The 26448-nt window shown below is 42.9% G+C and overlaps 1 protein-coding gene across 1 annotated transcript in view; it reads left to right on the forward strand.

The window, feature by feature from the left end:
• Positions 1–26448, forward strand: part of TTLL11 (tubulin tyrosine ligase like 11) — a gene marked incomplete at both ends in the record, with an annotated part of 246088 nt that overhangs the window by 40129 nt on the left and 179511 nt on the right. The window contains 2 exons of the mRNA XM_079706935.1: positions 8917–9013; positions 15870–16003. Of these exons, the coding sequence (XP_079563061.1) occupies positions 8917–9013; positions 15870–16003 (231 nt within the window). The remainder of the gene's footprint in view (positions 1–8916; positions 9014–15869; positions 16004–26448) is intronic.

Consider the following 26448-nt stretch of genomic DNA (forward strand, 5'->3'; position numbering starts at 1 on the left):
TGAAGAAGCTTTATGAAGAAAATCGTTCCCAAAGTATAGAAATGTGAATTGTGCTTTCATCAGCATTCACTGTGAAATTGCATTTTACAAAAATCCCTTGGGAGCGTTTGAACTTGCTCTTTGAGCCATTAGAAGAGTGACCAGCATATCTGTTCCTCAAGCACAAATATGCTCAAAGGACGTGTGCTCAAGTTCTCATTAGAACTTGGCTATTTTGCAAGTTTTTTTTCTTTTTCTTTAGTCCTTCTGGGCCAGAGGGAAAAGGATTTTGGGTCCACACAGCTATATGCACTGGGGGAGGAACTTCCTTTGTGGCATGTGGGGTGCAGGGTAGGTTAGTTACTATAGTCCGTGAGTGACAAATGACCACCGTCGCAATCAGTTCAAGACCAGTTGTGTGCAGTGGTTAAGAGCCTGGGCCTTGGGATCAGACAGACATGGATTTCCTCCTGACTCTGCCCCTACTAGCTCTGTGTCCTTGGGAGAGTTATTTAATCTCTCCAAACTTTGGTTTCTTCATCTGTAAGTAGGTTAATGGAAACCCCTTCTCATGAGGTTGTTGTGAAGATTAAATGAGGTAATATATATAAAGAGTTTAACATAGACATGGAAATAAGCATCGCATAAATGCTAACTTTCACGATGATGGTGATGAAAGTGTATTTGAGTAGCTGCTACTCACAGGTCCATTTATTCAAGTGTTCATTCATGAAACACGCTGCAGATGTTGCTAACAATGGTGTCTGTGAACACCTAGGGGCTTCAGGGAGTCTTTGAATTCTCCTAAAATCACATGGAAAATTTTGTGCGTATGTGTGTTTTCCTGGAGAAAATCTCAAAGTGATTCTTGACCACACAAAGGTTAAAAATAAAGTCTCTGGCTTGGTGTTAGAGATATACAAGTTTAGGAAGGTGTCTTCATTTTCAAAGAGTCCACAGAGTGGGAAAGCAGACAGACTGACAGACGAGCTGCTGCTGAATGACCTGTGAAGGCTGTAAGTGATGGAGGCCCCGGAGAAGGGGGAGCTGGTGAGACAGCTTCACGGATGGTCCAGCTGAGTCAGAAGATCCCAGGCGAAAGGAATGGCACGCAGAAACCCAGGCCACAAAACAGAAAAGTGCTGTACACTCAATGTCAAAAGTAGTCTGGCAGTAACAGTGCAAGTGCCCAAGGTGTCCATGGCCCAACCTGAAGCAAACGGGGTGGCAGAGGGGAGTTTGGGAAGTGTCTTCGAGACCAGGCTTGAAGCTTTGATGTGGGAAGAGTTGTGAATGAAAGAGTAACATGGTCAGAGCTTTAATAAAACATCCCTCTGGGTGTCGAGTAGACAGGAAGGGGAGACTTTGCGGGGGCGGGGAGGGGGAAGGTTGAGGAGGAGGCTGGTGTGGTCCTCATCCCAGTGAGAAAGGAGGCCCCGAATTAAGGCATTGGGGATTAAGGAAGGAGAGGAAACTTTAAAATAAATGAGGAGGGGCTTCCCTGGTGGCGCAGTGGTTGAGAGTCCGCCTGCCGATGCAGGGGACACGGGTTCGTGCCCCAGTCCGGGAAGATCCCACATGCCGCGGAGCGGCTGGGTCCGTGAGCCATGGCCGCTGAGCCTGCGCGTCCAGAGCCTGTGCTCCACAATGGGAGAGGCCACAACAGTGAGAGGCCCGCGTACTGCAAAAAAATAAAAAAATAAATGAGGAGATAAACCAGAAGACTTGCTGACCAGCGGGATACTGGGGAGGAAGAGGGCATCAGAAGGGTTCTCAGGATTATGCTTCTCATTTTCCTTGGGGCTAAAGCCCACTGGATGCCTGGTTAGACATCACTGGGGACCTGAGACAGTATGTCCAATTGCTGTGATCCTGGAAATCTGTAGTGTTATGAGGGACATAAGGGTTACACATGAAATACTTAACAGTGCAGGCAAATTATAAGCATGGTACGACGTGCTGAAGGGATCAGCAAGGTGATCACTGAGGACTGAAGTGGCTCCGACGCTCCCCATGTCATCACGTCTAAGTTCCCATCTTGCTTGACCTCCCAGCCACACTCACACTGTTCCCCTTGCCTTTTAGGGCTCATGCTCTCTCCCTCTCTGGTCCCTGTTATGCAGTCTGCCCAGCGAGTCATCCTCCTCCCTGAGGACCGACCTACCGTTCCACTGGGCACTGGGGTACAGGCCCGCGTGGGCGGCCTCTGCCTCAGTCTTCAGCCCCGTCCCACACTCCTTTCCTCTCGTCTGCTGTGCTCCAGCCACCTTGACCTTCCTGCAGGGTTTCCAGTGGGCCCCGGTAAGTCCCGCCTCTGGGCTTTCACACGCTTGTTCTCTCTGCCTGGAACACTCTTCCTCTTCACCTTGTACCTGGTCTTCCTTCCAACCTCGGCTCTAATAGCCCTTTCCCAGGAATGAAGTGACCATTTAATTTGTTGCCCGAACTGGGATACATTTGAAAGTGAAAAGAGGCACTATTAATGTTGACACTGGGACATCGGCTGGAGCTGCCCCGGGGCTGGTGGACACGTGGTCTCCTGACTCAGGGTGCTCTTCTCTGACTTCCCGGATGTGCTCGGTCCCCTGGGCTCTCCTTGCTCTCCGGGCCTCATCTCACAGCCCTCACTGGGCTTTGTAGTGATAACACTGATGTGACTTTGATTCAACCTCTTCTGCCCATGGACTGTGCGCTCCATGAAGGCAGACGTGTTCCCATGTGTCTTTGGCACCTGAGACACATTGTGCCACTAAGTAGGTTCCTCACACTTAATGAGTAAAATACTTAATGATGAACTCAGATTTGTATTGTTCTGTGGCGCATACAAAGCACTTTCATTTCCATTATCTTGTTTGGTCCCTGTCACTACCCGGTGGTTTCCTCATCTCAGTGTACCAAGGACACAGAGGTCCTGGTTACTTAAGCTCTCATAGATAGTAAGTGAACAGAGACAAGTCTAGAACTCTCAGGTCTTCTGACCCCAAATCCAGTGCTTTTTCCAAAAGGGTTTGAAGAAGAGAAAAGGAAAGATGATTCCCAGATTTAGAACCCAGGTAACTGGGAGGATGGTGGTGAACTTGAGAAAAATGGGGACTGGGGAGTCTTAGAAGCCCTTGTCAATTTTCAATTGCCCCGTGAAAATCCACGCAGCATTCCAGGCTCCAGAGAGCTCAGAATAGAGCCGTGAATGGCCCCTTAGCCTGGGGGGTGGGGTGTAAGCAGAGTTTTGTCGTCACTGTTGTTTTACTGTAAAATATACACAACATAAAATTTACCATCTTAACCGTCTTTAAGTGTACAGTTCAGTGGCGTTAAATACACGTTGCTGTGCAACCATCACCACCATCCATCTCCAGAACATTTTCATCTTCTCAAACTGCAACTCTGTACACATGAAACAATAACTCCCCATCTTCCCTCCCTGCAGCTGCTGGAAACCACCATTCTACTTTCTGTCTCTGTGAATTTGACTACTTCAGTTACCTCATAGAAATGGAATCATACAACATTTGTCCTTCTGTGTTTGGCTTACTTGACTTAGCATAATGTCTTCAGGGTTCTTCTATGTTGTAGCGGGTGTTAAAACTTCATTCCTTCTTAAGGCTGAGTGATAGTACAGTGTGTGTATACTCCACATTTTGTTTACCTATTGATGGATAATCAGTGGACACTTGGGCTGTTTCTACTTTTTGGCTAGTGTGAACAATGCTGCTGTGGACATTTGTGTACCAACATCTGTTTGAATCCCTGATTTCCGTTCTTTGGGGTATATACCCAGAAGATGAATTGCTGGATCATGTGATAATTTTTGTTTTCCACGGTGGTTTTTAACGTTACCAACGCGCAAGGGCTCCAACTTCTCTACATCCTCATCAGCACTTGTTATTTCCTTTTTATTATTGTTTTTATAATAGTCTTCCTAATGGGCGTGAAGTGGCTTTGATTTGCATTTTCCTAATAATTAGTGATGTTGAGCATCTTTTCATGTGCTTATTAGCCATCTGTATATCTTCTTTGCAGAAATGTCTATTTAAATCCTTTGCCCATTTTTTAACTGGGTTGTTTTTGTTGAGTTGTAGTTTTTAAAATATATTCAGAATATTAATCCCTTATCAGATTTACGATTTTCAAATGTTTTCTCCCATTCCATGGGTTGCCTTTTTGTGTGTGTGTGTATGTGGTTCGCGGGCCTCTCCCGTTGCGGAGCACAGGCTCCGGACGCGCAGGCTCAGCGGCCATGGCTCACGGACCCAGCCGCTCTGCGGCATGTGGGACCTTCCCAGACCGGGGCACGAACCCGTGTCCCCTGCATCGGCAGGCGGACTCTCAACCACTGTGCCACCAGGGAAGCCCCCTGGGTTGCCTTTTTATTCTGTTGACAGTGTCCTTTGATGCAAAAATTTTAATTCTGATGAAGTTCAATTTATTTATTTGTTTCTTTTGTTGTCTATGCTTTTGTTGTCATATCCAAGAAATCATTGCCAAATCCAATGTCATGAAAATTATCCCCTAGGGCTTCCCTGGTGGCGCAGTGGTTGAGAGTCTGCCTGCCGATGCAGAGGACACAGGTTCTTGCCCCTGTCCTGGAAGATCCCACATGCCGCGGAGCGGCTGGGCCCGTGAGCCATGGCCGCTGAGCCTGCGCGTCCGGAGCCTGTGCTCCGCAACGGGAGAGGCCACAACAGTGAGAGGCCCGCGTACCGCAAAAAAAAAAAAAAAAAATTATCCCCTATATTTTCTTCTAAGAGTTTCATAGTTTTAGCTTTTATGATTAGGTCTTTGACCCACTTTGAGTTAATTTTTGTATATGGTGTAAGGTAAGGGTCCAACTTCAACTTTTTGTATGTGGATGTCCAACTTTCCCAACACCAATTGTTGAAAAGACTGTCTTTCCCCCATTGAATAGTCTTGTTATCCTTGTTGAAAATCATTTGACCATATATGTGAGAGTTTATTTCTGGGTTCTCTATCTTATTCCATTGGTCTATATGTCTGTCTTTATGTCAGTACCATACTGTTTTTAAAATTTATTTTTATCATTTTTGATTTAGAGATGATTTAGAGATGCTTTAAGTTCACAGCAAAATAGAGCAGAAGGAACAGAGATTTTTTCCCCTTATAATCACTACCCTCATATATGCACTATCAAAAACACGGTACACTAAAATGGTACATTTGTTAAAATCAGTGAACCTACATTGCAGATTCTTATCACCCAAAGTTCATAGTTCGTTAGTGTTCACTTTTGGTGGTGTACATTCTATGGGTTTAAACAAATGTATAATGACATGTATTTACCATTATGGTATCATATAGAGTAGTTTCACTCCCCTAAAAATTGCCTGTGCTTTACCTATTTATTCCTCCCTCTCTCCTAACCCCTGGCAACCACTGATGCTTGTACTGTCTCTGTAGTTTTGCCTTTTCCAGAATGTCATATAATTGGAATCATACGGTATGTAGCCTTTTCAGATGGGCTTCTTTCACTTAATAATATGCATTTAAGATTTCTCCATGTCTTTTCGTGGCTTGATAGATCATTTCTTTTTAGTGCTGAATAAAATTCCATTGTCTGGCTGTTCCACAGTTTATTTATTCATTCACTTACTGAAGGACATCTTGGTTGCCTCCAAGTCTTAGCAGTTATGGATAAAGCTGCTATAAACATTTGCGTGGAGGATTTTTTGTGGACATAAGTTTTTAACTAATTTGAGTAAATACCAAGGAGCACAACTGCTGGGTCATATGGTAAGAGTATGTTTAGTTTTGTAAGAAACTGCCAAACTGTCTTCCAAAGTTGTTGTACCATTTTGCATTCCCACCAGCAACGGATGAGAGTTCCTGTTGCTCCACATCCTCTTCAGCGCTTGGTGTTGTTAGTGTTTTGGATTTTGGCCATTCTAAGCTGTGTAATGGTATCTCATTGTTATCTTATGCACTGTTTTGATTACTGTAGCTTTGTTATAAGCTTTGGCATCAGGAAGTGTGACATTTCCAAGATTGTTTTGGCTATTTGGGATCCCTTGATATTCCATATGAATTTTAGGATGGATTTTTCTATTTCTGCAAAAAAAAAAATGGTCACTGGAATTTTGGTAGGGATTGTGTTGAATCTATATATCACTTTGAGTAGTGTTGACATCTTAATAATATGAAGTCTTCCAATCCTTGAACATGAGATATCTTTCCATTTATGTGTGTCTTTCATTTCTTTCGGCATCATTTTGTAATTTTCAGTGTACAAGTCTTTGCCTCCTTGGTTAATTCCTAAGTATTTTATTCTTTTTGATGCTATTGTAAATTGAATTGTTTTCTTAATTTCCCTTTTGGACTGTTCATGGTCAATATATAGAAAAATAACTAATTTTTTTGTATTGATTTTGTATCCCGCAATTTTGCTGAATTCATTTATTATTTCTAACAGTTTGTGTGTGTGTGTGTGTGTGTGTGTGTGTGTGTGTGTGTGTGTGTGATCTTTAGGATTTTCTACGTATAAGATCATGTCATCTGCAAACATAATTTTACTTCTTCCTTTCCGATTTGGATGCTTCTTACTTCTTTTTCTTGCCTATTCCTCTGGCTAGAACTTCTAATACTGCGTTGCACAGAAGTGGCAAAAGTGAGTAGCCCTGTCTCATTCCTGATATTAGAGGAAAAGCTTTCAGTTTTTCACCATTGAGCATGATGTTAGCTGTTTAAGCAGTTTTTAAAAAGATCTTAAAAAGACGTGGGATTATGAAGTCCTGAGACCTACTTAAAATTGTGTTTCTCTGTGTTCTCGGTACCTAGCACAGTGCCTGGCACAAAGAAATTACCGAAAAAATTGATTTAGAAAAAGATAGTTTCTCAAAACTGAATGAGCTAAGGGCTCTGAATGAAAGGTTGATTTAGGAATCATGAAAGTGCCAAGAACTGAAAGGCGATCATAAGGGTGATAAGGAGTCCTCAGTAATCCACTGATATGGAGCAGGTGTTGCTCCTGCAGTGTGGGCAGCAAAGCCACTTGGATCTTAGTAAACTTTGCTTGGATAGTCTGCTTTTTAGTGGAACCTCCCTGGTTAAGTTATTTTTCCCTCCTCTATATTAGCACTTAATAGCTGTAAGAAAATAACATATGTTGTATCTCTTTGTATTTATGACTACTGAATTAATAACTTCAGTCCATTGGATGCAAAGAAAATGAGTGAAGTGCTATAAATTATAGATGGAAGTTGTTAATGCTAATAGAGTGTGTACTATATGTCTCACTTTGGCACAGTTTTGAGATAATGTGAATGATTTAAAGGCCTTGAGTCTGTTTGCCTTCATTTTAATTTGGAATCGTTGGAAAGCATTGAGTCACCACCATTTCATTGGTAATGCTGTGTTCTCTCACTGGAACTTAGCCCTCTCAACTTGGAGCAGATAAAAATTCTGATTAACTATAGTCTTAGTATGGGAAAATTGAATGATTTTATTTAATGTGTTAACATTTCTCTTCATTTGGACTTTTTTTTTTTTTTGCGGTACACGGGCCTCTCACTGTTGTGGCCTCTCCCGCTGTGGAGCACAGGCTCCGGATGCGCAGGCTCAGCGGCCATGGCTCACGGGCCCAGCTGCTCTGCTGCATGTGGGATCTTCCCGGACCGGGGCACGAACCCGCGTCCCCTAGCATCGGCAGGCGGACTCTCAACCACTGCGCCACCAGGGAAGCCCCATTTGGAATTTTAACAAGCAGCTTCTAAATATGAAATAACGTGTCCTCACTCTTTTCCCTTAAGGAGGGTCATCTGAGTTACACATTTAAAAAATACATTGTGTAAGTGCAGAACTTGTTGAGAGGCAGCAAGATGTAGTAGAAAGAGCAGGCCCTTTGGTCTCAGCGAGGGATTTTCTGGTTGCAAGTAATTGAAACCCTATAGCTTGTGCAAAGGGGATGCATTCTATGGGTATGAGGCTGCCTTACAGGATCCAAGGACAGAAGGGACAGCCGAGCTCAGAAGGGTCTGGACCGAGGACCTAGAAGCCCTGGGAACTGAGGCCACTCAGTCTGTGTTGCCAGGGCCACATGGCCTCATCTCTGCTTTTCTCTCTGCACCTGCTCCTTTCTCCTCTCAGCAGACTGGCTGCCTTTGCTTCTCTGTCAGGCTGTGCACACGGCCAAGCACAGCTGCGGGGCTCTGGCTTTTGATCACTTCCAGTGCAAGGGCCGGCAGAGGCTGCTGGGCATCTCTGATTTCCATATTCCTGGAAGAAAGAACCTGGTTATCTCATCGTGAGTCACAGGACCATTCCTGGTTTGTTTGTTCATTCATTCATTCAAAAAGTCTTTGTTGAATGCCAGGAACCGTTTTAGGCACTGGGGAATATATCCTGCCCTTGTGGACCATGTGTGTGTGTGTGTGTGTGTGTGTGTGGTGTGTGTAAGAGACAGAGGAAGAGAGAGAAAGAGATAGAAAGAGATTGTGAAAGCTCATTCTGGGGGGACTGGTTTGAATGTTGCGGTCTTCAGATAAAGAGAAATATGGTTTGGAATTCAGCCCTGCATTTCAGTTCTTGACTTTTCCCATTTGCAGCTCTGTGCAGCCTTGGGCATGTTACATTACCCCTCTCAGCCCCAATTTTCTCATCAGTGAAATGGACGTCATGCTTTCTAGGATGGTTATGAGGATTCTAACAAAAGTGTGCCTGTAAGGTCACTAGTATAGTGCCCGCCACGCAGAATCAGAACTCTGCTTCTCTTAGTGGTTGTGACCCTGAGACAGTACCTTAGCCTGTCTTAATCTGTTTCTTCCCCTGTAACATGGGAAAGAAGCTCAGCAACTTCACATGCTTATTATGAGGATTAAATCATGTGATGTGGGCCAGGCCGCTGGGAGTTTGTACAGGAGAGACCCTTGGTGCCGGAGCTGCGCTTCTTGTTCCCGTCATTCATCACATTTCCCCTCTTTCTTCTAGTTCCCATTTGGCCGACGCTTGCCTTGTGACATCTACTGGCATGGAGTTTCATTTCACGACAGTGACATATTCTCCGGTCTAGTGAACAAGTTTCCAGGTATCCACTGTTATTGTTGGCATTTAAAAACATTTCCAGGGCTGAGCCTCAGGGTACGCTCTTCGACAAAAACATGACGGTGTTTTGACATCAAACTGGAGGGCTCTTAATTGGGAATGACTGCCTACACGCTGCCTCAGTGCCGTGACCTTGGGAGGCAAGGTGATCAGGACTTAACCCACCAAGGGTTTAAAGACTGGAGGTTCCAAAATGTAAAAAGACAGGCTCTGGGCTTCCCTGGTGGCGCAGTGGTTGAGAGTCCGCCTGCCGATGCAGGGGACACGGGTTCGTGCCCTGGTCCGGGAAGATCCCACATGCCGCGGAGCGGCTGGGCCCGTGAGCCATGGCCGCTGAGCCTGCGTGTCCGGAGCCTGTGCTCCGCAACGGGAGAGGCCACAACAGTGAGAGGCCCGCTACCGCAAAAAAAAAAAAAAAATAAAAAGACAGGCTCTTCTGGTCTAATTCCACTGGCGGAAGAACATGACTTTCACCTTTTGGATTTCAGGTATAATATGGGAGTGTCATGAGGGGCCTATATTCTCAAAAGGCCAAAAAAAAAAAAAAAAATAGACCATTTGCACTCACCATAGTTTCTGGAACATTTCAATGACTCAGTGAAGGTGGACTCTGAATACATCTACGTGTGCGGCTTGCCCAGGTAGACCGTGAGGTCCTGGGAGGGGCCATGCCTCCTACACTTCTGGATGTTCCCACGGCTCCTGCAGTCCTTCCAGGCACACGGAGGCCCTCCGTAACTGCTGTCTCACCTACTGATGGCGAATTGGAGGCACCCCTAGTTTTATGCCCATTGGAGGGAAAGGAGAAAGCAGGACCTTAAAGCAATAAAATGAACCGTTCCCCCTACAGAGTTAGTCTAACATTAATAAAAGCTGCATGTTGCACTAAAATAATAAACAAACAAACAAATAAAATAAAATAGATCATTTCAATTTCTATTTAATTTGCAGGAGACGGAAAACAGAAGTACTAAAATTCTGGGACGGTATCACAGAAATGGGGTTTGCAGCTTCCATTTCCTTTAAGTGTCCTATTTGCAGGTACCATTTTAAAATCGAAACACACCAGTCTCCATACTGGGAACAGGAGCTGCGGACAGCCTCTGCCTTTAACCTGAAGGCATTGTCTAGTGAGACTATTGTCTAGTGAGACTGCAAGTGGCGGGGGGGGCTCGGTGCCACATAGGTGTCACAGCCAACACTCCGAGATGCCCCTTCTCTCCACTCCCAGCCTCCCCCCCATCATATACCTTTCCGTTTTACTTTCAGTCTCTACCACCCTCTTCTGCCATGATTACTATTCATTATTTTGAATGGCTAAGTGAAGAGGCTGGTTAAGTTAAGTGGGCATGTGTAGGGAGAAGGAGACACTTGGTTAATCTGGGTATGATCCCAGCCAAAAGGGTCCCACTTATTTTCAGAAGCTTTAACATAACAGGCACAAACCATATAGGATACAATAATATATAATTTTTAAAAAGCACACCACCCTGAATCCCATCCCTCATTTAACAAAACCACAAGGTGAATATTTCTAGAATTTCTCCCAAACCTTAACCATGTTATGCATCACTTTCACGTAGTTGCAGCCAGAGTGTAGTTGTTTTCTCTAGTTGTTTTATTTATGCTTATTTTTAAGAGGAGGATCAACTTATTCTTTTCCTTTGGCATTCCATGCCACATCTTTAAGAAAATACCTCTCAGAAAACCCAATATCCATACGTTATATATTGGCAAGTTATGCCATGTCCACTAGCAGGTTTTTCAACTAAGCAAACAGACCACCATGGGCCACTTGGCTCAGCTTTACTTACAAGGATACAGGACAGGAAACACAGCTTGCCAGCGAGTCAGTGTCAGACATTTCTTCTCAGTGGTGTCATGGCAAGGGTTCCAGAGCTAGTCTTTGGCTCCTTAAGTGAAAGCTCAGGTGCAAAGAGACAAGATCCCCACTGGTGGATGTGGGTCTACCTTGACTTAGAAACCCTGTAGGAGCCAATAGCTCACATAGCTCCTCCACAGCACAGCTTCCAGGTTCCCTACCAGGGTCATGCTAAGTTACAAGATTCACTACACTTAGGAAAGCCCGGAGCTGTGGCTCCCTACCAGGTATTTATGCAAGATGCCAATAAGGGATCATTTTAACCATATGCTTTGTTGTCTAGTCACACAGCTAACTTTCTCCCTTTATTGGTTTCCTGGGGAACAGAGCTAGAAAATTCACCCAAGGTCAGATTGGTTCTTAGAGGAGAAAGTGTTTTGTCAGAGAACGAGGAGGACTCTCGCAGCCAGGGTTCTTGCACAATTTAATGGGATAACTGTTATTTTCTCTGTCTTGCTGCTCATAAAAGATGACGTTTGATGCCACTGAAAGGACTTAGTGGGATATTGGGAGAACATAATTTGGAAGAGAACATAATTTGGAAGAATAACAACTCTTATGGACAGAGTTCCCAAGACATGAATTATCAAATGAGGCTTCACTGACATGTTCCCCATTTGCTCACGCCTCATCTGATGGCCGAGAGTAGGAAGGAAGGAGTCGCTATAGCTCTACATTTGGGATGCAAATAGAAATACAGAAAAAAATGCACTCAAAGGACTAGTTTCATTAAAGGTGATATGAGAATATTCATTCTAAAGAAGCACGTTTGCCCCATCTCATATTCCATGTGCCAGTGATAGGTACGTCCAATTTTCCACTTTACTAACAGCAATTAATTAGCTCCAATGACAAAGCAGGCCTGTAGGCAGTGGGCCAGGGCTGCCACACCCTCTGCCCTGTGAAAGACAACAATCCTTAGCAATGGGGTGATTCCAGAATGGTCTGTCCTTTGGCTCCAGTTGGTGTCCATGCTTATCTTCTGTCTGTGATATATCCCATTATTCTGAAGATGCATTTTGTATGCATTGTGTATTACTTAGAGCAAGTTCTAGTGGACGTGCCAGGCAAGGATAAACACTTCACATGCTGAATAAACTGAAAACTTTTGGATACGCATATGGAAGTAATTTATTTTGTTCATGTCAGCACGTTAGATTTTAGCCACTTTTCTATGGGCAATTTCCTTCAAGATATGTTATTATATCTTAACTGATGAATTAAGCTTTCACTAAAAATAATCTGATTTAGATATGTCTTTGCCTTAAGAAAGCCTAGAACCGTCAATTCTCAGCTTTGCAAGCAACAGTTTTTTTGCTGAGTTTCCGGGTCTGAGATGTATGGCAACACGTGGCGGGTGGTGCCTGAGAGCCCACCCTGAGGAGGGGACTTTGTCAGAGGAGGAGGGGGCTCCAGGGAGGGATCTCTGGGGACAGCCATCTGCCAAGCACTGGTCTGGGCTAGGGATACAAAAACAAGGAGAAAAGCACGTAAAGAGGGAAGTCAAATACAAAATAAGCGCCATGCCAGAGGAAGCTTGGGATGCTGTGAGAATTTGGAACAAGGGCACGTGACCTAACCCAGATTTGCTTGGGGGGCAGGCAGGGCGAGAGATCCTGGAAAAGAGGATTGAATGTGAACTGAGCCTCCAGGGATGGATGGGCCTGTCCCCCATGCAAATCAAGGGAGCAGACGGGGTGCAAAGACATGGAATGCTTTGCACGTTGCTCGTTCAGCAAAGGGCACGTGGCCCATACTAGTTAGAAAGGGTCAAGTTTGATAGGGCAGTGGAGAGGTGAAAGGCAGGGCCCAAAGTTCACCGGGAGCCACTGAGAAGTTTCTAAGCTAGAGAGTGACGTGGCCCAGCCTGCAATTTGGAAAGATCTGCCAGAGGGGATGCATTGGAGGCAGGGGTGCAGGTGGGGGGGTTTGGGCTGGAAAGGCTGAGAGAGGAAACAGCTAAGAGGCCACTGCGGTATCCAGGATCTGAAAGTATCAACGTTTGCTTGTTGTTTGGTGGTTTTGCCAAGAATTATTGTTATAAATTATACTTGGATTGAATAGCACTCCCAACATAGCTCAGATTGTGTGTTTGATTGGTTTCGTTTTGTCTTAAATTGGGCTAAGTAGGCCTGTGTGGGCAAGCCTGAGGATCAGACTCCTCTGTAACGCCAATGGCCCAAGACCACCCGAGGCCCTGGGACTCCAGTGAGGCAGACAGAAGAACCCAGGCCCAGAAGCAGTGGCAGGAGGCAAGTTCTTGGGTGAGAAGCTCCAGCCTGAGTTAGGGGTTTTTCCCAACCGATAAGGGAACGGCCACAATAGGGACATCTAGGAACAGACCTTCTTGAGAAGTGCAGTAGACGGTCAGCCTCAAAAGAACCTGTTGGTATAGCAGGAGCCCAGCCAGTGGGCTCAAGTCACAGGAGGACCCCAGCCCTTGCAGGGGAGGCTTAGGGGGAACAGGGAAGGAACATCAGAGACTGCAGGGCAAAGGCATCGCTGAGGCAGCCACTCAGGCACCAGGAACCAAGGACCGGTGACCAAACTTTGGGGACAGGCACCAGAGCCTCAGAGAAGTAGTTAAAATCCTCCTTATCTAACTGGACTGCAAAGAAAGGGTCCAAGCTCCCCAAAGGGGAGCTAATGGGCTAATGGTTGGACCTAGAGCTTCTACCTCAGGTCAGAATGGGTCCCAGAGCCTCGGGCAGGCGTCACAGGGAGGGGTCACGTGCTGCAGCTGCTTGGAGAAGGTAGGCAGAGTCTGGAGCCAGCATGGCCTGATAGTGACCTCCCTCTTTACAGATTTACTCTGGAAGCATATGCTCTGGTGCAGCTACTCTTGTCCGCGTCTTACTGAGAGATGACAGAGCCCACATCTGTCTCTGAGCCCCTGCCAGAGGCAGGCATACTTGCAGCTACCACCTGGGGGCTCGTGAGGGCTCAGAGATGCTTTTCCCTGCAGCTTAAAGATGGCAGAGGAACAAAGGTGTCAGTAAAAGTGGATTGAGGGAGGTTGACACTGCTGCCTTCCAGAGACAAGCATTGAGGCAGGGTTCGGGGTGAGCCGTCTACAGCCTGTGGGAAAAGTAGCCACTGGCTTGAAGGGATGCTTCTTAAGTTGGCTGGTTTTTGTAGAGAACTATCTGGAGACAGACGCAGATGTAAACTCAGAAACAGATCTGTTAGCCGGCATGGGGGCTGGTGACCCACATGACAAAAGGTGCCATCGCAGATTTAAAATGAATACTTACTCCATTTGCTGGACATTGGTTTTCACAAAACTTATCTGGAGCATACGAACCACCCTCCTGTACTCACAGCACTCCTATGGGTGATTATGTGAGTCCTTCTGACCTGCCAAGGGATTTCTGAAAGCAAACCTCCTGTCACATTGCCATTAAAACTCGGACAATACCACAACATTGTTTGGCCAGGGGGCATCACTTATTTGCTGTAAGGTGCTGTGTTGCACTCAGTTAAGCAGGTTTTTAGTTTAATACCATAACTAAAATGTGAAATACAACTAAAACATTTCCAAAGAAGTTGGAATTTCGTGTACTTTGTGTTCAGCTCCAGTGTTTATAACTCATAAATTCTAATTTCATGGGGGAATAAAAGGAAATAGCTCTAATTTTCTGGACTCATACTGATTTCTTGGGAAGTTTGGAAAAGTGTCCTCAGTGAGTTTTCTCTAATATTGGAGAAGCCGTGTTAGAGCACAGTTTATTAGTGCCTTTAAAGCTCCTTTATTTCTTATTTAATCCTTCTCTATCTCCTTCTAAACAAGAACTAAGAACCTAGGCACTGACATCTTGAAGTTGCCATCTTTTAGATTTTTATTGCTCTTTTTAATATGCTGAGGGAAGCAAGAAGTAGATTATTAAAGCCTTCATTCTCAACGTTCACCCTTTGCTTCCTGAAGGTAGTTAAGAGAAACCTCATGCATTCTGACTTTGCCCATTTGCAATGCAGTAATTTGGACCTGCCAAGCTGACTTGGAACTTTGTACTTTCTATTAAAAATGACTTTGCTAGCAAATTTCTAGTTATTGATGGAACTGTGTAGCCCCTTTCAGGGTGAAGGCCATTTTTAGTCTCCATTTTTTTGAGCAGTGATATTTGCCTCAAGAAATAAACATGCTAAAATTTGAAATAATTTTTACCTATTTGCCTAAAATTTGCTAAGATATATACTCTGTTTCTTTTCTTGTCAGCATTTCTAAAGATGTGACAAGGAAAAAAACTACCATTCTTTTAAAATGTTTCATAAGTGAGACATTTCCATCCCCTCTGGGCAAATTAATGAGATATGATCAATGTCAGTTTCAGTACTCATAACTGAAGAACTCCTACAGATTCCATTTTTTCCCCGTTCAACTATAAATTACACCGTGCTAACCTCTCCACTTCGTGTCCTTATTTCAAGGAGACAGATGTTCTGCTGAAAGGTGTGTATTTTTCTGTTTTATACCTTTAATACTCATGAAAGATTAAAACAAAGCAACTTAATTAAGCTTCTCATAATGTAACCAGAGTCCACTAGTTAATATTCTCCAGGGTATGAGATGGAAGGAATCCCAGAGTTGTGCATGGTGGCCCAGAATTAGAGCGGATATTAAGTTTTAAGTGCAAGATATGAATTCTTCTCTTTATTTGTTATCTAGGGGGCTGGCAAAGAGTGGAATAATAAACTAGGTGGAAACTCATCCTTTTAAATTGATGCTTCATTTTTATGAGAAAAAAATATCCATCTACTCCCTCAAGTTTTTCATTAATTTGCTAGGTCTTTCCAAACTATGAATCACTGCTGTGGGGAACCACTCAGCCCTTTTTTTAAAATCCTGTCTGAAAAAGTGAATATGTCGGGTGGGTGGTTTGAAAAGTCCCCAATTATGGCTGTTTTTATAGCTAGTGGCCCACTGTTGTTAAAACCTCACAACTTCTCTTCTCCCCAGGCATGACGGAGACGGTGCGTAAAATTACTCTGAGCAGAGCAGTAAGAATCATGCAGAATCTCTTTCCTGAGGAGTACAACTTCTACCCTCGCTCATGGATTCTGCCTGACGAGTTCCAGCTCTTTGTGGCTCAGGTAGGTGGCACTTCGTCCCCATGATGCTTGAATTCTATGATGGTTGCAACTTGGTCCTGGGTCCTGTGTGCTGGGAGCTGGGGCGAGGGGTCCCCAGGAAGCTGAGACTGCTTTAGGGGGTGTCTTAACAGGACACAGCAGGTGTTGCCACGATCAAGGCAGCTTGCAAGTTGGATGGGTAGGATGACAGGCAGGTAAACTGAAGAAGTGGGTCCTGACGCCAGGAGACAGGCCTGAGGATGGTGTCAGGAGCTAGATCATGGGGTCAGGGCGTCTGCAGAGCCAGGGAGTCAGACCTGGAGCAGAGTGTTGAGTCCACATGCGGACTGGGGCTGTTTGGGTGAATCCCAGAAGTGTGGTCTCCCTGGCATCTCATGGCATGAAATGTGGGAGGTTGGGTTCTCATTCAAGACCAGTGAGTAGGTCTGACAAACTGAGGGGGAAACCTTCTAAGTGTCCTGCTTTAAATTTGTTCCAGAATCAATGTTCAAACGACCCATTCCATATCCAAACAGTAAACAAAAACAGCTTGAAGTGGTAATTTTGAAAAGGAAGCTGTCTATGGAATGGTGGTCACACGGGTCTGTATACATTTCTTAAAATTCTCCGAATTGTCGACTTGAAATGGGTGCATTTTGTTGTATGTAAATTATGCGCACAGTTAATTAAAAAAAAAAATAAATGATCGGCTGGTCCCTCTACTCACCCCACAATCTCCCACTTCCGTGGCTTTGCTCACGCCACTGTCACTACGGGGAATAACTTTCCGTCCCGTTTCTACAACTCTATATTTAAGTATTCTGCGAGACTGAGTTTAAATGAGATAGATACCAGCTGTGTCTTCAAAATCAGATAAGTGAGAAGAGCGTTGCTATCATCCCCGAAATCTCCTCTGTGCCTTTTTGCCATCATGCCTCACAACCTCCAGCCCCGGCAACTGCTGATCTGCATTCTCCTTACAGATTAGTTCTGCCTGTTCAAGAAATTCATATAAATGGAATCATACAGTATGTACTCTCTTGAGTCTTTTTTTTTTGAGAATTATGTTTTTGAGCTTCATCCATGTTTGTTGTGTCAGTAGTTTGTATTTTTATTGCTGAAGAGTGTTCCATTATGAATATACCCCAACTTAATTTATCCATTCACCAATGGATGGGCAGCTGGGTTATTTCCAGTTTGAGGATATTATAAATAAAGCTGCCATGACTATTCATATGCAGGTCATACACCCTTCATCTAGCTTCTCCTAATATTAACATCTTGTATAATTACTGAAACTGGGAAATTAACATTGATATAGTATTACTAAATAATCTACACACCTTGTTTGCATTTTTCCTGTTGTCCTGCTAATGACCTTTTTCTGGTACAGCATCCACCCCATATTCCCTCATTGCCTTCAGTTTTTATTTCTCCTTATTTGGTCTCCTCTGGGCTGTAACAGTTCCTCAGTCTGTCTTTGTTTTTCATGACCTTGATTCTTTTGAAGAGTACTGACCGGTTATTTCTTTAAGAGGGCCGCTCAACTTGGTTCTGTCTGATTTTTCTCATGATTAAATTCAGATTACACATTTTCGGTAGAATACCACAAAAGCGATGCTGTGACCTTCTCAGTGCAGCATATCAGGAGAGATACATGATGTCAAGATGTCTGGTGATGTTAATATTGATCACTTAGCTAAGGTAGTATCTGCTAGGTTTTTCGACTATAAAGTTACTACTTTTCCCTTTGTAATCATTAAGTATCTTGTGGGGAGATATTTTGAGACTATGGAGATAGCCTATGTGTCTCATAAATTTAAAAAAAAAACAGCTTTAACTAAGGTACCGTTAAACTGCAAATATTTGAACTTTGCAGCGTGCTATGTTTTGATATATATATATAAACCCATAAAACCATCATCACAATGAAGATAATGGACATATCCATCACCCGCAATGTTTCCTCACGTCCATTCATAATCCTTTTGTTCCTCTCCTCTACCTTCCACTGCCAGGCAACCGTGGATGTGTTTTCAGTCAAGATTAGTTTGCCCTTTCTAGAATTTTATATAAACGGAATCATACAGCAGATACTTTTCTGCGTGTGTTGGGGGTGGGAGGGGTCTGGCTTCTTTCACTCAACATGTTTTGAGATTCATCCGTATTGTTTCATAAATAATTCATTCCTTCTTATTACTAAGGAGTGTTCCATTAAATGTATTTACCACAGTTTGCTTATACCTTCAATTGCTGCTGGACATTTGGATTGATTCCAGTGTTTAGCTGTTACAAATAAAGGTAATATGAACATTCATGTATAAGTCTTTGTGTGAACATATGTTTTCATTTCTCTTGAGTAAATGCATAGGAATAGACTGTCTGGATCATATAGTAGGTGTCCATTTAATTTTAAAGAAAGTACCAATCGTTTTCCAAAGTGGGTTGTGCCATTTTGTATTCCCATCAGCAGCTATGACCATTCTAGTTCTTCCACATCCTTGCCGGCTCTTGGTAATAGTCAGTCTTTTTAATTTTAGCCATTCTGACAGGTGTGTGGTGGTTTCTCATTGGCTTTAATTTGTATTTTCCTAATTACTAATGGTGTTGGGCTTCCCTGGTGGCGCAGTGGTTAAGAATCTGCCTGCCAGGGGCTTCCCTGGTGGCGCAGTGGTTGAGAGTCCACCTGCCGATGCAGGGGACACGGGTTCGTGCCCCGGTCTGGGAGGATCCCACATGCCATGGAGCGGCTAGGCCTGTGAGCCATGGACGCTGAGCCTGCGCGTCCGGAGCCTGTGCTCCGCAACGGGAGAGGCCACAACAGTGAGAGGCCCGCGTACCGCAAAAAAAAAAAAAAAAAAAAAAGAATCCACCTGCCAGTGCAGGGGACACAGGTTTGAGCCCTGGGCTGGGAAGATCCCCCATGCTGCGGAGCAACTAAGCCTGTGCACCACAACTACTGAAGCCCGCGTGCCACAGCTACTGAAGCCAGCATGCCTAGAGCCCGTGCTCTGCAACAAGAGAAGCCACCACAATGAGAAGGCCACGCACCGCAACGAAGAGTAACCCCTGCTCGCTGCAACTAGAGAAAGGCCACACACAGTAACGGAGACCCAATGCAGCCAAAAATAAATAAATAAATTTATTTTTTTTAAATGGTGTTGAGCATCTGTTTATGTGCTTATTTGCCATCCAAATATATTCTTTGATGAAATATCTATTCACATCTTTCATCCATTTAAAAAATTGAGTTATTTTTATTGTTGAGTTTTGAGAGTTCTTTATATATTTTGAACACATATATTCATCAGATATACCAACTGCAAATATTTTCTCCCAGTTTGTGCTTTGTCTTTTCATCCTTTCAACAGTATCTTTTGAAGAGCAAGTTCTAAATTCTGATGGATCGGTTAATTGATTTGTTCTTATATGGATCATGCTTTTGGTGTCATGTATCAGGAATCTTTACCTAACCCAAGTTCACAAAGATGTTCTCTTATGTTTTCGTCTCCAAGTTTATAGTTTTAAGTCTAGGTCTATGATTTGTTTTGAGTTAGTTTTTTAATATAATGTGAGGTATGGATTCACTTTTTCTTGTTTGTTTGTTTTACATGAGATATCAAATAGCTTCAGAAGTGTTTGATGAGAATACTAACCTTTCCCCCCATTGCCTTTGCACTTATGTTGAAAACAGTTGCTCAAACATGTGTTGGGTGTATTTCTGAATTCTCTACTCTATTCTATTGGTATATTTGTCAATCTTTATGCCAATACCTCACTGTCTTTGTTGTTACAGCTTTATAAGGAGTCTTGAAATCATGTAGTGAAAGTCCTCCAACTTTGTACTCCTTTTTCAAAGTTGTCTTGGCCATTATAGTCTTTTGATCTGCCTTGTGAATTTTATTTATTTATTTATTTTTTGAATTTTATTTTATTTTTTTATACAGCAGGTTCTTATTAGTCATCTATTTAATACACATCAATGTATACATGTCAATCCCAATCGCCCAATTCATCACACCACCACCCCCACGCCCCCACCGCTTTCCCCCATTGGTGTCCATACGTTTGTTCTCTACATCTGTGTCTCAACTTCTGCCCTGCAAACCAGTTCATCTGTACCATTTTTCTAGGTTCCACATATATGCGTTAATGTACGATATTTGTTTTTCTCTTTCTGACTTACTTCACTCTGTATGACAGTCTCCAGATCCATCCACGTCTCCACAAATGACGAAATTTCGTTCCTTTTTATGGCTGAGTAATATTCCATTGTATATATGTACCACATCTTCTTTATCCATTCGTCTGTCAGTGGGCATTTAGGTTGCTTCCATGACCTGGCTATTGTAAAGAGTGCTGCAATGAAAATTGGGGTGCATGTGTCTTTTTGACTTATGGTTTTCTCAGGGTATATGCCCAGTAGTGGGATTGCTGGATCTTATGCTAATTCTATTTTTAGTTTTCTAAGAAACCTCTGTACTGTTCTCCATAGTGGCTGTATCATTTTACATTCCCACCAACAGTGCAAGAGGGTTCCCTTTTCTCCACACCCTCTCCAGCATTTGTTGTTTGTAGATTTTCTGATGATGCCCATTCTAACTGGTGTGAGGTGATACCTCATTGTAGTTTTGATTTGCATTTCTCTAATAATTAGTGATGTTGAGCAGCTTTTCATCTGCTTCTTGGCCATCTGTATGTCTTCTTTGGAGAAATGTCTATTTAGGACTTCTGCCCATTTTTGCATTCGGTTGTTTGTTTTTTTAATATTGAGCTGCATGAGCTGTTTATATATTTTGGAGATTAATCCTTTGTCCGTTGATTCGTTTGCAAATATTTTCTGCCATTCTGAGGGTTGTCCTTTCGTCTTGTTTATGGTTTCCTTTGCTGTGTAAAAGCTTTGAAGTTTCATTAGGTCTCATTTGTTTTTGTTTTGTTTGTTTGTTTGTTTGTTTGTTTTTGCATTACGTGGGCCTCTCACTGCTGTGGCCTCTCCCACTGCAGAGCACAGGCTCCAGACGTGCAGGCCCAGCAGCCATGGCTCACGGGCCCAGCCGCTCCGCGGCATGTGGGATCCTCCCAGACCGGGGCACGAACCCATGTCCCCTGCATCGGCAGGAGGACTCCCAACCACTGCGCCACCAGGGAAGCCCTATTTTTGTTTTTATTTCCATTACTCTAGGAGGTGGATCAAAAAAGATCTTGTTGTGATTTATGTCAAAGAGTGTTCTTCCTATGTTTTCCTGTAAGAGTTTTATAGTGTCCGGTCTTACATTTAGGTCTCTAATCCGTTTTGAGTTTATTTTTGTGTATGGTGTTAGGGAGTGTTCTAATTTCATCCTTTTACAGGTAGCTGTCCAGTTTTCCCAGCACCACTTATTGAAGAGGCTGTCTTTTCTCCATTGTATATCCTTGCCTCCTTTGTCATAGATTAGTTGACCATAGGTGCATGGGTGTGTCTCTGGGCTTTCTGTCTTGTTACATTGATCTATGTTTCCGTTTTTGTGCCAGTACCATATTGTCTTGATTACTATAGCTTTGTAGTATAGTCTGAAGTCAGGGAGTCCGATTCCTCCAGCTTCGTTTCTTTTTCCCTCAAGACTGCTTTGGCTATTCAGGGTCTTTTGTGTCTCCATACAAATTTTAAGATTTTTTGTTCTAGTTCCATAAAAAATGCCATCTGTAGCTTGATAGGGATTGCATTGAATCTGTAGATTGCTTTGGGTAGTATAGTCATTTTCACAATATTGATTCTTCCAATCCAAGAACATGGTATATCTCTCCTTCTGTTGGTATCATCTTTAATTTCTTTCATCAGTGTCTTATAGTTTTCTGCATACAGGTCTTTGGTCTCCCTAGGTAGGTTTATTCCTAGGTATTTTATTCTTCTTGTTGCAATGGTAAATGCGAGTGTTTCCTTAATTTCTCTTTCAGATTTTTCATCATTAGTGTATAGGAATGCAAGAGATTTCTGTGCATTAATTTTGTATCCTGCAACTTCACCAGATTCATTGATTAGCTCTAGTAGTTTTCTGGTGGCATCTTTAGGATTCTCTATCTATAGTATCATGTCATCTGCAAACAGTGACAGTTTTACTTCTTTTCCAATTTGTATTCCTTTTATTTCTTTTTCTTCTCTGATTGCTATGGCTAGGACTTCCAAAACTATGTTGAATAATAGTGGTGAGAGTGGACATCCTTGCCTTGTTCCTGATCTTAGAGGAAATGCTTTCAGTTTTTCACCATTGAGAATGATGTTTGCTATGGGTTTGTCGTATATGGCCTTTATTATGTTAGATAGGTTCTCTCTGTGCCCACTTTCTGGAGAGTTTTTATCATAAACGGGTGTTGAATTTTGTCAAAAGCTATTTCTGCATCTATTGAGATGATCATATGAGTTTTATTCTTCAATTTGTTAATATGGTGTATCACATTGATTGATTTGTGTATACTGAAGAATCCTTGCATCCCTGGGATAAATCCCACTTGATCATGGTGTATGATCCTTTTAATGTGCTGTTGGATTCTGTTTGCTAGTATTTTGTTGAGAATTTTTGCATCTATATTCAGCAGTGATATTGGTCTGTAATTTTCTTTTTTTGTAGTTTCTTTGTCTGGTTTTGGTATCAGGGTGATGGTGGCCTCATAGAATGAGTTTGGGAGTGTTCCTTCCTCCACAATTTTTTTGAAGAGTTTGAGAAGGATTGGTGTAAGCTCTTCTCTAAATGTTTGATAGAATTCACCTGTGAAGCCATCTGGTCCTAGACTTTTGTTTGTTGGAAGATTTTTAATCACAGTTTCAATTTCATTACTTGTGATTGGCCTGTTCATATTTTCTATATCTTCCTGGTTCAGTCTTGGAAGGTTATACCTTTCTAAGAATTTGTCCATTTCTTCCAGGTTGTCCATTTTATTGGCATACAGTTGCTTGCAGTAGTCTCTTAGGATGCTTTGTATTTCTGCGGTGTCTGTTGTAACTTCTCCTTTTTCATTTCTAATTTTATTGATTTGAGTCCTCTCCCTCTTTTTCTTGATGAGTCTGGCTAGTGGTTTATCAATTTTGTTTATCTTCTCAAAGAACCAGCTTTTAGTTTTATTGATCTTTCCTATTGTTTCTTTGTTTCTATTTCATTTATTTCTGCTCTGATCTTTATGATTTCTTTCCTTCTACTAACTTTGGGTTTTGTTTGCTCTTCTTTCTCTAGTTCCTTTAGGTGTACGGTTAGATTGTTTATTTGAGATTTTCCTTGTTTCTTGAGGTAGGATTGTATTGCTATAAACTTCCCTCTTAGAACTGCTTTTGCTGCATCCCATAGGATGACTCCACTCCACTCTTGGACGGCACACACAAACAGTGTGTGCATCGGGACCCAGGGGAATGAGCAGTGACCCCATAGGAGACTGAACCAGACCTAATTGCTAGTGTTGGAGGGTCTCCTGCAGAGGCGGGGGGTGGCTCTGCCTCACTATGAGGTCAAGGACACTGGCAGCAGAAGTTCTGGGAAGTACTCCTTGGCGTGAGCCCTCCCAGAGTCAGCCATTAGCCCCACCAAAGAGCCCGGGTAGGGTCCAGTGTTGGGTCCCCTCAGGCCAAACAACCAACAGGGAGGGAACCCAGCCCCACCCATCAGCAGTCAAGTGGATTAAAGTTTTACTGAGCTCTGCCCACCAGAGCACCATCCAGCTCTACCCACCACCAGTCCCTCCCATCAGGAAACTTGCACAAGTTAGCCTCATAGCTAGATAGCCTCATCCACCAGAGGGAAGACAGCAGAAGCAAAAAGAACTGCAATCCTGCAGCCTGTGGAACAAAAACCACATTCACAGAAAAATAGACAGGATGAAAAGGCAGAGGGCTATGTACCAGATGAAGGAACAAGATAAAACCCCAGAAAAACAACTAAATGAAGTGGAAATAGGCAACCTTCCAGAAAAAGCATTCAGGATATTGATAGTGAAGATGATCCAGGACCTCGGAAAAATAATGGAGGCAAAGATGGAGAAGATGCAAGAAATGTTTAACAAAGACCTAGAAGAATTAAAGAACAGACAAACAGAGATGAACAATACAATAACTAAAATGAAAAATACACTAGAAGGAATCAGAGCAGAATAACGGAGGCAGAAGAACGGACGGATAAGTGACCTGGAAGACAGAATGGTGGAATTCACTGCTGCGGAACACAATAGGGAAAATAGAATGAAAAGAAATGAAGACAACCTAAGAGACCTCTGGGACAACATTAAACACAACAACATTAGCATTATAGGGGTCACAGAAGGATAAGAGAGAGAGAAAGGACCCGAGAATATATTTGAAGAGATTATAGTCGAAAACTTCCCTAACATGGGAAAGGAAATAGCCACCCAAGTCCAGGAAGTGCAGCAAGTCCCATACAGGATAAACCCAAGGAGAAACACCCTGAGACACATAGTAATCAAATTAGAAAAAATCAAAGACAAAGAAAAGTTACTGAAAGCAGCAACAGAAAAATGACAAATATCATAAAAGCGAACTCCCATAAGGTTAACAGCTGATTTCTCAGGAGAAACTCTACAAGCCAGAAGGGAGTGGCATGATATACTTAAAGTGATGAAAGGGAAGAACCTACAACCAAGATTACTCTACCCACCAAGGTTCTCATTCAGATTCGATGGAGAAATCAAAAGCTCTACGGACGAGCAAAAGCTCAGAGAATTCAGCACCACCAAACCAGCTCTACAACAAATGCTAAAGGAACTTCTCTAAGTGGGAAACACAAGACAAGAAAAGGACCTACAAAAACAAACCCAAAACAATGAAGAAAATGTCATAGGAACACACATATCAATAATTACCTTAAACGTGAATGGATTAAATGCTCCAACCAAAAGACACAGGCTTGCTCCATCCTCTCAATTATTTTCACTTTTGTTTCCATGTTATCGCTTGGCGCTTCTTAGCAGTACCAGCTACATCACTGCTGCTTTTACCCTTGCTTTCGGACATCCTGGGCTTGAAATAAAGATACTGTACTACTGTACTCTATATAGTACTGTAAAGCACACAAAAGCACAACCACTTAGTAGAGGATGCATGCACGTGACAATGTATGCCAGACACGTGGACTAACTTATGTGATTGGACATGTGAATGCATGTTCTCATCTTTGAAAGTTCGCAACTTGAAGGTTTGTATGTAGGGGACTTACTGTATTTTGTCCATTTTTTGGTTGTTTCGCTTGGGAGAAGCTGAAGGTTCTTAGAACTGGAGAGTTCTCTAATTTAAAGGAGGATTTCTTTCTTTCTAAAAGAGCACTAATTTGGAATCCGCTGATTCAGGGTCTGGCACAGGCGGAATAAGACTATGAGACCCCACCTTAGCTGTTTGCTGGAAACCCCCGGCCCTGTCACTTATTCCTCACTTATGTCACTGCTGCATAGTATTCCATTGTATGAATGCACCATAACTTTTAAAAGCATTCCCCTATTGATGAACATTTAGGTAATTCTCATATTTTTTTGGTTCAACAAATAATGCCATAGGGAACACCCTCGTACAGGTATCTTTATACACCTGTGCCAGCATTTCCTTCAGATAGAAATCTCAAAATAGAATCGCTGTATTAAAGGATATGTGCATTTACATTTGTGACATGTAAAGCCAGACACGAGGCTTCAATAACAGCACACTTAATTGTGAGGTTAACAATGTCTTCCCAGTGCCTTGGAAGTGAGTGCTCAGAGGTGTGTGTTTTGCGGGGTGGTGCTCTGGGATTCCTGCCAACAACAGGAAAAGGTGTGAGTAGCTGTAAAACATTCTAAAACCTGACAATATGTGGGTATTTTATTTCTTCCATCAATTAGGATTAAATTTACTTTGTTCAAGAAAGTGGGAGATCCACATCCCTACCCCCCATCCATTTGCAAAACTGGCACCCAAATACTATCAGCAGGTGGCACTAGGCAGAAGCAAGCAGGATTCTCAGTGGAAATTTCTGTGACATCTAGAGGAGGATGTTGGCTTTCTTTCCAATATTCGCAGATGGCCAATAAAAAAAATTCCTCAGAGTTTATTTTGCATATGGTCTTCCATCTGGGTATTTGAGAAAAGTACAGTTTTGTTATCACAACAGTATTTATTATGGTGAAGGAGTTTGCATTTCATAGCAGAAGAATTTTTCAGCAAATCAAGCCCCATACTTGGTCAATAATGGTTTGCAGTTTCTTGGAGGGAACCAGAAAGCATGGGGTCCTTTCGTTTTCCTCTCCAGCTTCATCCTCAGTTAGCTTTTATTGATTCAGCTCCTCAAGGCTGAATGAAATGCATTATTTGCAAAAAAAACCCCGGAGAACGATGTTCTCCACTGGGTTTAGGAACTCGGAAAATGTGGAGTTCTAAGTGGGTCAGAGTCAAGGCAGAAAGAAAACCTGCAACGTGGAGCTTATATTCCTTGTCCTGATTCCATGCTTGTCAAAGAACCTTC

This window comes from Hyperoodon ampullatus (assembly GCF_949752795.1).
Source record: "Hyperoodon ampullatus genome assembly, chromosome: 6".
In the NCBI taxonomy this organism is placed as follows: Eukaryota; Metazoa; Chordata; class Mammalia; order Artiodactyla; family Ziphiidae; genus Hyperoodon; species Hyperoodon ampullatus.